This window comes from Lipophrys pholis, assembly GCF_963383615.2.
Source record: "Lipophrys pholis genome assembly, chromosome: 8".
Taxonomy (NCBI): domain Eukaryota; kingdom Metazoa; phylum Chordata; class Actinopteri; order Blenniiformes; family Blenniidae; genus Lipophrys; species Lipophrys pholis.
Window position 1 is genome coordinate 12,868,681 of NC_137630.1, and position 12,455 is coordinate 12,881,135.

The 12,455-nt window shown below is 40.8% G+C and overlaps 1 protein-coding gene across 1 annotated transcript in view; it reads left to right on the forward strand.

Annotated features, from left to right (window-relative positions):
• mtcl2 (microtubule crosslinking factor 2) overlaps nucleotides 1–12,455 on the forward strand; it is a gene marked incomplete at its 5' end in the record, with an annotated part of 91,954 nt that overhangs the window by 12,404 nt on the left and 67,095 nt on the right. Inside the window, one exon of the mRNA XM_080470031.1 lies at nucleotides 10,417–10,566. Coding sequence (XP_080326157.1) covers nucleotides 10,417–10,566 — 150 coding nt within the window. The remainder of the gene's footprint in view (nucleotides 1–10,416; nucleotides 10,567–12,455) is intronic.

Genomic DNA, 12,455 nt, shown 5'->3' on the forward strand with positions numbered 1-12,455 from the left:
ATATCTACACAAAATGTTTAATATTTACATTGAAATATTTTCACACAAATTGTATTTGTGACTATTTGTGTATTTGTGCAGTGACTGAGTCTTCAGAGGATAGGGTTAGGGTGAGGCCTTGCACCATCCTATCAGATGAAAACATTTCCATTGTGCTTTCAGGAATAAAAGGGGATTAGACAGTGGTGAGCATAGCTTAGCACTTTGCCTGTGAACAGTATTGACCTTGAACTCTTTCATTCTGGGTGCCCAAATATGGTGAGACCACAGGCGTCTCCAACAGCACATGTAACAGCTTCATGATGCTATGTGCAATATTTATGTTACGTATGGCACATGTGTTCCGTCGGCGGTCCAGATAATGTCAACACCATGTGAACAGCACATTTAACCATCTGTTGTAGTCCATTTAAAGGCCTTGTTTATGTATTGTTCCTCTAGTTCTTCTTTATTGACATGCTTCTTCTCTACACTTTACTTACTATACTACATGGTAGAAAGTTTAATGTTGCTGAGTGTGTGTGTATTTCTTGTGGATGTCACTGTGGGTTCCATTGCATACGTAGGAGTCATCTTCCCGTGTTACCTCACATATGAGTTGAGAATATCAAATTACTGATTAATTACGATCCTTAAAGGAAAAATATGTGTATATTATCAAAATCTGTCTGTGTTTTACATCTAAAGTGGCCCTCGCAGAGAAAGAAACACACACACACGCACACACACTCATTCGATTAGAAGGGGGAAGTAACAGTATCCGGTCCATTATCTGAACAGAGCCAGCACCCAGCCTCATCTCCTTATGTTATGCAAAGTGTGCGTGTGAGACAAAGCCAAAACTTAATAGTTGTTGTACTAAACAAGCTTTCTTCTTTTTCTTCTTCTTCTTCCTTTTCTTCTTCTCTCTCTCTCACACCCACCATCACACATGGTGGGAAATACTGATCCACATGAGTGTCACTCTTTAAATACCCTTTTTTTTTTTTATGGCTTTTTCAGTTTCCAATATTTATTATATTATTCTTAGTATTTTATTTTACAAAGGAAATCTCATTGCCATGACAACAGTTTTAATATCTCGAGTGTGTGTGAGAAAGTACCGTGTCTCCGCTCCTTGATGAATGCCTGTGTGAATGCATAAATCAATGCATGAGATGGTAGTCGGTGATCTAGAAGGTGAGAACACACTTTTCTGGCAGCCGAGTGTTCAGAATTCATCACATTCCATCATCCCCTCTCTCTTCCTGTCTGTCTCGCCCTCCCTCCAAAGACACATGGATCACAGCTCATACTGGAACAGCTGCCACGCCACTGGCTCCCTCCCTGTCTCTCTCGCCTTGTGGTTATATATATAGACTACTTATGATGTAACATCTTTTAAGTGTTGGAGGGATGTGAAAAGGTTTAAATACATCGGCACTAAATATCTACAGCAGGAGTACTTTAGTGCTGCACACGGTCTCCTCCTGCATCCTGTGACCAGTTCAAGCTGATCCTAATGATCCCGAAAGATCATATGAAAGTTTGTGAATACTTCTGACACGCTGTAAAGAGCTATCAGTGTTGTTGTTGGCTTCAGGGTTGTAAACAATGACAGATCTCACCAAAAACTGCAGTAATATACTGATGCAACATGCAGCTTCTGGATGAAACACAGTACAGAAACGTGCTATTAATTTGAGTATAGACACATGGAGTAGAGTTAAGTAATCGGTTTAGCTGATTCAAACATTAACGGCATTCTATTTGCACATATCCAATAGCTTCAAATCAGACATTGATATTTAGGAATTGCAAACATTTATGGAGTGAATGCATTAAATGGCATTAAAGCAAGGTTTGCACTATATTGTTTGATTGGTCTCGGACTTTGACTTTCTAATTTCTAATCACATATTCATGTAACGTGTCTTCAGTCGCATGATGTTAGCCTGTACTCCATGTTTTAAATGTCCTAACACTTCGGTAGGATTCACATTGACCCGTCTCTTCCTGGTGATGTATTTACATACGTTTCCACATTTATCAGGTTTTCCCTTGCGTTTATACTCTTACTTAAATACTCAAAATGTATATATAACACTAACTCCCCACATGTTGGGTAAATGTACCAATCATATATATAAATAAAAGAAAGCATTAATTTGGGATCCTCAAATACAATTGGGTACGCACAACATAACATTGACGTGTTTTACGGTAAAATTAAAAGACTTATATAGTTAATATAGAGTTGAATAGTTACTTGTGTTGTATTTGATGGCAGCGACAGATCTCACAAAGATTGCAAACAGGAAACCAAAAGGGTGTAAGCAATAGTTTAGCAGATTAGTTGAGCTTTGTTGGGCATTGTATGTGTTGGTGTATATACTACAGGATAACAGTGTAGAAATGAATAAAGTGCTATTGCTTGTCAGCTTTGCTGACTGCGGTGGAAGTTCCCTGACTATGTTTGACAGGAATGCTTATTTCACATATGAAAAGAAGCTTGTGAGGGTGACTTCGGCCCCCATTTACACATTTCAAGTGAAAAAACATCGTTTTTATGTTTTTGTTTCGGAAAGGTTTCGCATTTACACAATAACATTTTGAAAACGCTGTTCATTTACTCAACAAGTACAGGTAGGACTACTATTCCTCAGCTATTTGCCAAAGCCAAGTATCGATATGAATACTTTTTAAATGCCATAAAACCTAATTTATGCTCCATACGTAAACTGTGTCGACACCACGCACACCTCCAACAGCCTGACGGTCAGTATGCATAGTACAGTCAGTAGCATCTATCTACGCACAGCGTCTACCAACGTAGCATCTATCGGCACACTGCCCTATGCATACTGTCGATCTTGAGCTTGCTGTGTGCCACCACACACTCTAGCTTGCAGTTGTGTGTGTATCAGTCATACTTTAATCTTGTGTATCATGTCGCATTGCTCGCGTGTGAGTCAGTATTTTGTTTTTTTTAAAATTCCACCTTGGGAGCTGCTTTCAAAAAATTGCGTTTTCAGTGGATCAAGTAACGAAAGCTTTCTGTTGTCGGGTATACTTGGCCTTTTATTTTTGATTTATGATTGTATTTTACCAAGCAGCAGAAAACGATAACACGTGCTGAAACAACATGCATAGAAAGCTCCATCTATCTTTCTCCTATACCTGACTTTAGGGTTTCTGGGGGGTTGCTGGTGCCATTTCTCGCTGGGAAAAAGGCAGTGTGCACCCTGGAAAGGTCACCAGTCCATCACAGAGCAAACACAAAGGCCCACCTAAGAACAATTTAGAGGCACATATTACCAGAACCTAACAAGCATATCTATGAACTTTGAAAAGAATCGGCTGAAGTAGCACTGGGAGAAGATAGATAAACCCTGACCAGAAATCTAATGATGTTCTCTCTGTCGGGTGAGAGCAAACCACTCCAGCACTTGTAGAAAAAGTAATACTCAATATTAGTTTGTCAGCTATTTGGGGACGTCGATGGGAGTGTGAGAGGGAGCTTTTCAAAAGCAGTCCGGTCCGTGGCTCCAAGCTGATTCTGCAATATTCTCCTCTCATGATAAACTGAGGGTTCAGCTGAACAGCAGGAGGTCAATAACTGTACAACCAACTTCACTTTGTAAGCATATTTTGTAGTTCATTACCAAAATATCAACAATCTACTTACCTAAAAAAACCGACTATAAAATGGGAACTTTTCCTACTCTGTTGAATCATCATTCCACAACAATTTCTGGTGCAGTAAACAACAGGCTAAAGCAGAGTAGAGTGCTGAGGTAAATACAACCACAGACTGAATAATTGTTTCTGTCGGATTTGATATCACTTGACAAGAGAATGGCTTAAGTGCCAGAGCAGACAAAAATACTTGAAGACACACAAACAAAGCTGAGTGGATCACCATCCATAAATGAAAACATTGTTCTTTTCTCTCAGCCACAAATTGCACTTTAAAAGAACAAAAAGGTTTTGGCTGCTGAGCTTGTTTTTTTGTTTTTTTTTCAGTTCTTTAAGTGGGCAAAGCCAAAGAGTTGTAGTAAATTCATTTAAAGTAGCAGGTGGTTCTTTCAAACGTAGACAAGGCTGATTGAAGCCTCTCTTGAGTTTGCCACTTTCCTCCAACACAAGAAGAACTACATGTTTTAGTAGGTAAGAGGAACTCTGTCAGTACTCTGTCCCCAGGCTCTGTACTGTTGCCACCCACTGCTATGGAGCACTCCAGGTTAAATCGAGAAAATACATTTCTGTATGGGCTTGCACAGCTGAACCGAAACATCATGACCATCTGCCACGGTATGGAGGTGCCCTGTGGTATTTGGCACTGAGGCATCAACACTGTCTGCTTTTAAGTTCCACAACTTCTGAGTTGAGGCTGTACAGTAAAATAAGCCTTTCCGTTCCAGCATATAAATGTTCAAACAGTTTGGAGTTTTTGGAGGCCCGTGCAACACCTTGCACTACTCTTCCTCAAACTGTAGTCGAGCAATGTTTGCAGGGTCGAGAGTTTAAGCTCGGCGTCACACACCCACACATCCCTGCATGGCAGATGTGCAGTTACATCAGACAGAACCTTCATATCAGGCTTCATGTTGAAGAAGGGAAATTCACCAGGATTATTCAAGGTTTGTAAGATTTGATAGGCTTCAAGATAAGTATGAACATACACAGGCAGATGAAGCCGTGCCTCTGTGGCATTACGTTGACATACATGCCTGATTATGGGTAATGTCATTTGTGCTTTGCTACTTTGTGCCACGTGATGGTGTGATGAGTTACCTTAAGAGCAAGAGACCGTGGGATCTGACTTTAGTGGATGAAGGTTTTTCCAACGGGTCCCAGCTACACTAAGGCCCCATTCACACGACAACGTTTTCAAATGAAAATAGAAAACTCCCGTTGTGTTTTGGATGTCTGTCGACATGACAACGGTGCTTGGAGCCACTGAAAATGCAACTTTTTGAAAACGGCTCCTAAGGTGGAACTTTTTTTGAAGATGTACGCGGGGCAAAACACAACTTTTTTTTTTACAAACCGCTTTGACTCTATTCCATGGAAAATGCTACCTTTCTGAAACGCTGCTACTGTGCATGCACACTAGAGTGGTAATAAACACTTCATCCTCATATGCTGGAGGAGATGGACAAATAGCAACAATAGCGTACTCCAAAAATGGCATGACACCCAGTCGACATTCTCTTGGAACTTCACTTGAATTTCTAGACTATGTTATGAGGATTTTCTTTTGGTGGTTCACATGAGGGGAAAGAGTCACAATAGTGCCACTTTGTTAACAGATTTAGGTCCCCACAATGGGAGTAATGTTGATATTTCACACCCATAATCAATCTTAAAGTACCCACACACAGGTATAAGTGCAACATTGTTTGTGGAGTTCTCCCACTGCATTGCAAAGTCCTTCACCTTAACATCAGCCATCACATATAAATATCTAAGTCTGACCTTTACGTAATTATATCATTAGGCCCAATTCCACATCGTCTTTCTTAAAACCCAGTAAAGCACGGTGGCATGCAGCGTTTTGGTTAGATAACAGACTCCTCAGCGGTGATGTGCTCTCAGGTTGTGTCCTAGTAGCCCGACATACAGCCTCTCAACTGGCTGCAAGTAGATCTAGTCTGATAAGAGCTCCTGCAAGGGAGGTTGTTAAATAGATGACCGTTATGGAAACAAAACAGCTGTGTGTGTGTGCGTTTCTCAGACAGAAGTAAAACAGGAGAGACAAGCACCCAGTTGTTTAGTCAAACACACAGCCACTTACTGTGTGCATGATTGAAATCCTTCTGATGACAAACTGCCACTTTTAAACGATTTGACAGTTTGCCCTGTGGCCTGAAGTGTGTGTGCACATGAGTGTGTCAGTGTGTGTGTGCGTGTGTATTTCCTTTCATATGAGTAGATGAACAGTCCAAGTATCCTTTCTTTTTGTGGATGTGGTTGTTTTTTCCTTCACACTCCTGCTACCACAAAGTCTTTTTACCACATACACACGTATAGGCACATATGTGCACACATTTTAGTGCGTATACACACACACACACACACACACACACACACACACACACACACACACACACACACACACACACACACACACACACACACACACACACACACACAGACACACTGAGCAGCACCATGGCTGAATTCTAATTACATCCTATGGCTCTGTTGCTGGGTAAAAGTACCACTTCAATGGGGTTGAATTCCTTCACGTCTTTCTTTAACATAGAAGAACAATACAGCACTTATTAAGAGTCAAAGGCTGACAAAGGAGTGTGAAGAAGGAGGACGTTGTAGACGTTATGAGAGTATGAGCACTAAAAAGGGGCAGTGGAGGGACTGTAAACTAGTTTGGTTTTTTTTTATATAATCTTGGTGTGTGGCACTAAAAGACTGAATAAAAAGGAGTGGGTCAATGGATATTTTCAAACCTTTCCTTCACTTTTGTTGATTTGGATTGGCCCAAAAGAGGTGACAAAGTGAACTCAAACACTTTAGGTTTTCCCCAGTCCACAGTGTGCCTAATTGGCCACTATGATACAAATGAAGGTAATTAGGTGATGTGGCTACTGTCCATAGACGTGGGCACCGACCCAAATTGACTTAGAATGTGTCGTATAAAAGATTCACTCGACGGATCCGGCTGCTCACACTCAATAAAAAACCCAAAGCTTCAGTTTCAGGTGGTTTCTAGCTTGTCCCATGTGGCTTTTCAGACTTCAACTGGAAGAGGAAGTAGTAGAAAAAGCGTGCAACTCAGCTGTACAGAGTAGGATCGCTTCCTAGTTGGCCAGGGCACCTTTTTTTCAGTCATACTGAGTTAACGTGGGACACAGGAGAGGGTGAAAGGGAAGCGTGGAGTTGCAGTCCAAGACCTAATTTAGTCACGGAAAGATTGTGAAAACAGTTTGTGCTACAGGTTTTTCATCAAATATTTAAGTTTTGAATTATCAGTCCACAGTGTATTGTGTTCAGAAGGCAACCCAACATGAAAACATCATGGTGAATTGCAGTAAAGGAGCACCATAATTACATCTGTTGAGCTACATTGGCGCTTAGAGGTCGTTGAATGATGCAGCGCCACAGTCTAAACATGGCCGTCAAACTAAAACAGAAAGGCTTAAAAAAAAGTTAAATCACAATATAAAGCAGCCAAGTTAGAGTTCAAACCTCAAAGAGAGCTTTTCAGACATCATGAAGAAAAGTCCTCCTGAAATGTGCTGGTCTGATGGGATTAGAAAGGCTTTCTTGATGTTACTACTCCCAGACTAACAGATTAATGTTTGTCTATATTTGTAACTTATATCCCATTTTCAAACCAATACATATCGCTCACAAACTGTGTCCTGATTGTCACGTATATGTTTGCATGAATCTACAAAATCTACACGGGTCAGCTGTTACCACAGAGTATGGTTTAGTTGTGACAATAACACATTTCATCACAAAAGTTAATAATGGCGTGCAACAGTGAAATAAGGGAAAAAGAAATATGTGACTGTTTAGGAAATGTTAATGAAGCACAATTGGAGCCACCAAATCAAGTGAGAATGGCGGCGAGAGGAAGAAATACACAGACTGCAAACACACATTAAAACATGAATTGGAGCGTGGTGGAGCTCAGGGGGCAATTGGGTTGAGTAAGAGTGGGCAGTACAGAGGGGCATTGTGGGACTCAGCTGCACACTGGCACCAGTTCAAACACACACACACACACACACACACACACACACACACACACACACACACACACACACACACACACACACACACACACACACACACACACACACACACACACACACACACACACACACACAAACACCACAATTATCCTCAGGCACACAGACACACAGTATGTCCACACAATTACAAGCTATGTTCTAGAGACACGTTGCAGACGAGCAAACTCTATGAAAGGCCGAGACAGCAAAAATAAAACACATGCTGACAGCCACTATTATTACTTTTCATGCTGAAGCAGGATCAGATGAATCCAGTCTCACACCAGGCATACACAAGTGCTACAGTTATTTAAACATGCTTTTTTAAAATCCTATTTTACAAATGATATTTGGTCAAATGAGAAGTTAACGCCTGTGTGGTTCAGTTGATACTCCGTCCCGAGATTTAAAGAGGTACCAAATATTCTGTGAAATGACTGTTGAAAGATGAATCGATCCAGCTCACACTGGGTAATTTATTTGTTACCATGAAATTAAGACCTATCAATATAAGCTCTGAAGTCATCAGACACTATAAACCTCATCCGACCAGATTAAATCACTGTTGAGGTTAATGGAGTTTAGGTACATTTATGAGCTCCTGAGTGATTGATTTAACACACTTTTTTTTATACTTCCGCTTGTACTGGGTAAATTCTTCTACTCTGTTCCTTGATGGGAATTATCAGAGCTTCATTTTCATCAACTCCATGTCAGCCTTTTAAAATAAAAGCCCTCATATTTAGTTTCAGCTGAGCCAAAGCAATTAGTCTGACGTTAAAATGGATATTCACAAGAGGAAATTACCCTTTTATTCTGCACATCACCTCCTTGAGTGTGCTGCAGTTATCTGTCCAGCTCTTTACTGGTATTTGATCGGGATCTGAAGCCATGCGGTGTCACATATTGGAGGAAACTCCTCGAACAATCGTAATGTTTTTCAAGAATACATTTCACATTTTGTCACAACTTTTATGCCTCAAACAAACTGAGCAGTTGGGTCGAGCCTCTTGCTCATGGACTTTTGGTGGAGTGGCTCGTCTTCCACTCCCGATCGCGCCCTCTGAAGTCCTGTTACTTGTCGGGTCTGGCTTGTGAGTATGTTTAACCTGTTGTGACATCAACGCTTTTTTCACAACTGCAAAGAAGCTTGTGAAGCTGAAGGCACCGTTTATACGACGGTGGTCCAAGTGGAAGCGCACCACTTTTGCCTTTTCATTCCAGAAATAAATTGCTTTTCATTTTCAGATAAAAGTTTGAATTACTTTTCAACTTGAAAATTCAAGAAGTGACAACACCAGTCTACAACATAAACTGTACATTTGCTTACTGTTTGGACAATAAAATGGAGATTAATTCACTTTAGTCACCCCCAGATAACCTTACATTTATTTTGTTCGGTTTACAATGAAGTAACAAAGATTCTGAAGATCGTAACTGCATTACAAATACCTCCAGGCTCACTAAACCTCCGTGCACTCATCAAGTATCAGCGTTTCCTCCTGCAGGGGACTTTAAGGATTTGACTTTAATTTGACTCTGTGACATTACAAACTTTTAATGAATAACTGCCTTTGGGGGGGTAGATAATCTGACTTTCATAAGATCACATAATGTATAAAAGATCAGTTCCTGCCAGGCTGGTATTAATGATCATTTTGCCGTTATTCGATTAAAAAGAATTGCTCTTTACTCACGCACACACACACACATTAGGTTAAATTAGCCGAAATCTCCCGTTGATTGACAATGCACTTAACAGACTCAGATGAAAACACAATTCTATTGGTGTCATTTACCCTGGAGACTTTCCTGGAAACATATTATGGTAAACCTGAGATTGTCACACTTCCCTCAACAGGGATTAGTAATGTAAAAAGAAATCTGAGCAATATCCTGTGTTGACAGGTGAAGGTAGTAGGAAGGTCAGAGAAACTGAGATCTGCTTATAGAATAACAAAAAAATGTGTTTTGCTTCGAAATCACTCGACTTTTTACCTTCGTATTTAACTGTACCAACCAATAAGTCTCCCTGTCTCATCAGTTATTGATTATATGATACATATAAATAAATAAATCTATATTTTATACTGTATATCCACTATATTCTAGTTAAAAGGTAAGGTACACCCAGGACAGGTCACTAGTCCAGCTTGGGTCCAACACAGAGTGCTAACACAACCACATACAAATACACTTAAGGCCAATAAGGAGTCAGAACCCAACCCAACTCATCCACAGAACCCAAAACCCACAGAAAACCTCAACAGGTTCAGGTGGAGGAAGTTAATTCCCCACAAAAAGGTTCATACGTGGAATAAAACAAAGAATTGTAATCCTGTTTACGGTGGGACTGCGGCTGCAGCAAACTGATGATTAACATGACAAATTATTTCAAGATAGAATCCACTTCCTCTTAACTTTTTTTATGCATTGAATCAGTACAGAAATGACAAACTGGACAATGTTATTATTCCTGTGTATCGACTCAGTGGAGGCTGAAATTGTGCAAGCAAACTTGATGTTTCTGATACTTGCAGTGAACAGTGGAGCAGCTTATTCATCAGATAACAAATATTGAAGTCTGCAGGAGGTTTGGGGAAATATCGAGAAAATATCTAGGAACTCAAAGACCCTTTTGACTGACATCCCTCCCTCTTCACCCTCTCAGGTGGCGAAGGACGTGTCCATTCGTCTCCACAGCCAGCTGGACAGCGTTGAGAAGAAGAGGAGCCGTCTGGAGCAGGAGAACGAGGAGCACAGAGTCCGACTGCAGGACCTGGAGGTCGCCAAGCAAGTTCTGCAGCAAGAACTTGACAAGGTAGGATCAATAACTGCACCACAATGTCAGGGGAGGCCAAATAGGAGATGCTGTGGGTTTGCAGTGGCCATAAATGAATACTTTGTGTTCTCAGTTGGCCTTTTTTCAGCAGGAGTCCTGTCCAGTGGAGTTTGTTTTTTAGCAAACCTTTCACGGTAAATTAGATTAGTAGGCTACAGGCGGAGGTGGAAGAGTCTATTTGAGAAGTTTAAGGTAAACATTGAGGTTCAGGCAGCTCCCTATTTAGACTGCTGTCATGCTGCCCCTTTGTAGAAAAAAATGTTTTCTATGCTCAGTTTGTCCTGAAATCTCAGGCGAGTCCGCTCTCATCGTGTATCGACTTCATTTCTTCCACTTTGTAGCCACTCCAGGGACTTTCTTGTTAAACCAAGTGTAGCCAATAAAACTGTGAAATGAAAAAAAAAAAAAAAAACAAGGAAGGAAGGAATAGAAATTGATGTCGGAACCGAGGAAAGTGAAACTAAACTAAACAAAGTAGATATTGCAGTCTTTCTGAAAGGAAAAAAGTACAAACAAATGGATATTGCACTGGAATATGCTCTGAGGGAAACCGTTTTGACCTCTCATGAAGGACTCTCTGAGGAGTCCAGTCCGAGTGACAGGCAGAAATTGAGGCCCCATATTTCTATTGCTTTTGCTTCTGCGCATTGTTTCTGATGTTCTTGTGGTCCTGGACTCAGCCCAGGACTGGGCCTCTGATCTGGGTCAGGGCTGTATGGATGACCGGATCACTGGCAGGAGACATTGTCCTGTCTGCTCTTGTGGAGCTGGACTGTTCCACTGTTTGTGCTGTTTCTGTCTTCAAATCACATGCAACCAATCAGTTAATAAGGAAACGGAGAGTACAATATCTGCATCAATTTAATTCCCCTCCTGCTATCAATGGTTTTCCTTCATTAGTTTGGGTAATCATTCCAAAAATCAAGGAAAATCAAGGAATTCTGTACTTCTTAAAGTGGCCAGTGTTTTTGACTAGTTTAATTCAGGATGTTGTTGGCCTTAAGCTGATAAACGTTAGACGCCGTGGTTGAAACGTCTCTATTTGCACCATACATTAATTTGTTTTCACAGTCAATATTGACTCTTGAATATCAGCTGCTGGCTGAACCTCTTTGCATATCATTTGCATGGACAAGCTTGAATATATGTGTCTCAATATGTTTGTCAAACAAAGAAACAAATATGTTTGTTAGTCATCTTTTCAGGAGATAAACATTGTCTCAGTGTGTTGTTCTAAAGATGGTGGTTGGCGTAATGCTAGTGATGTTCCATTGCATCAATGTTTAAAATGAAAGCACAATTGTTTTTATGCAGACCTACACAAATTAGTACCCAGAAGCCAAATAAGATTAAAGCAGAAAACTCTGCACATTTGTTGTTTGTTATAAGTCCAGGGTTCGTCACGGTGAAGAGGTTCGGAAAGCAGATCTTTGCTGTTTCCAGTCCTACTACCAACAGGTGGACCCCGAAGAATCCCCTTAAACCCAAAACAGTTTATGTTGCGTCACCAGACCAAATAAACGGATCATCCGATCTGCTGTAGTGACCCAAGATGTTAGGAAAAGACACAGACTCACTGATGGAAGGATGTTTTGCTGTTGGAAGTACTTAGTGTGTGGATCGAGCAGACAGCTGGCATGCAGAGGGTCTGCTTCATGTTGACTGACTGTCGGGGTTTCATAAGCTGCGTTTGGGTCTCAGAGTTATGCCAACCCTCCTCTGGAGTGAGTTCCTCGCATAGCTGATATAATTCAGAGAGCACAGTTTGTGTCTCTGCTCATCAGAAATGTCTCACTCATCTGTGTGTTGCCTTTGATTTTTCAAGTCCATCACATGGACTGAAACATTCGGAAAGGAAAGGTTTTTTT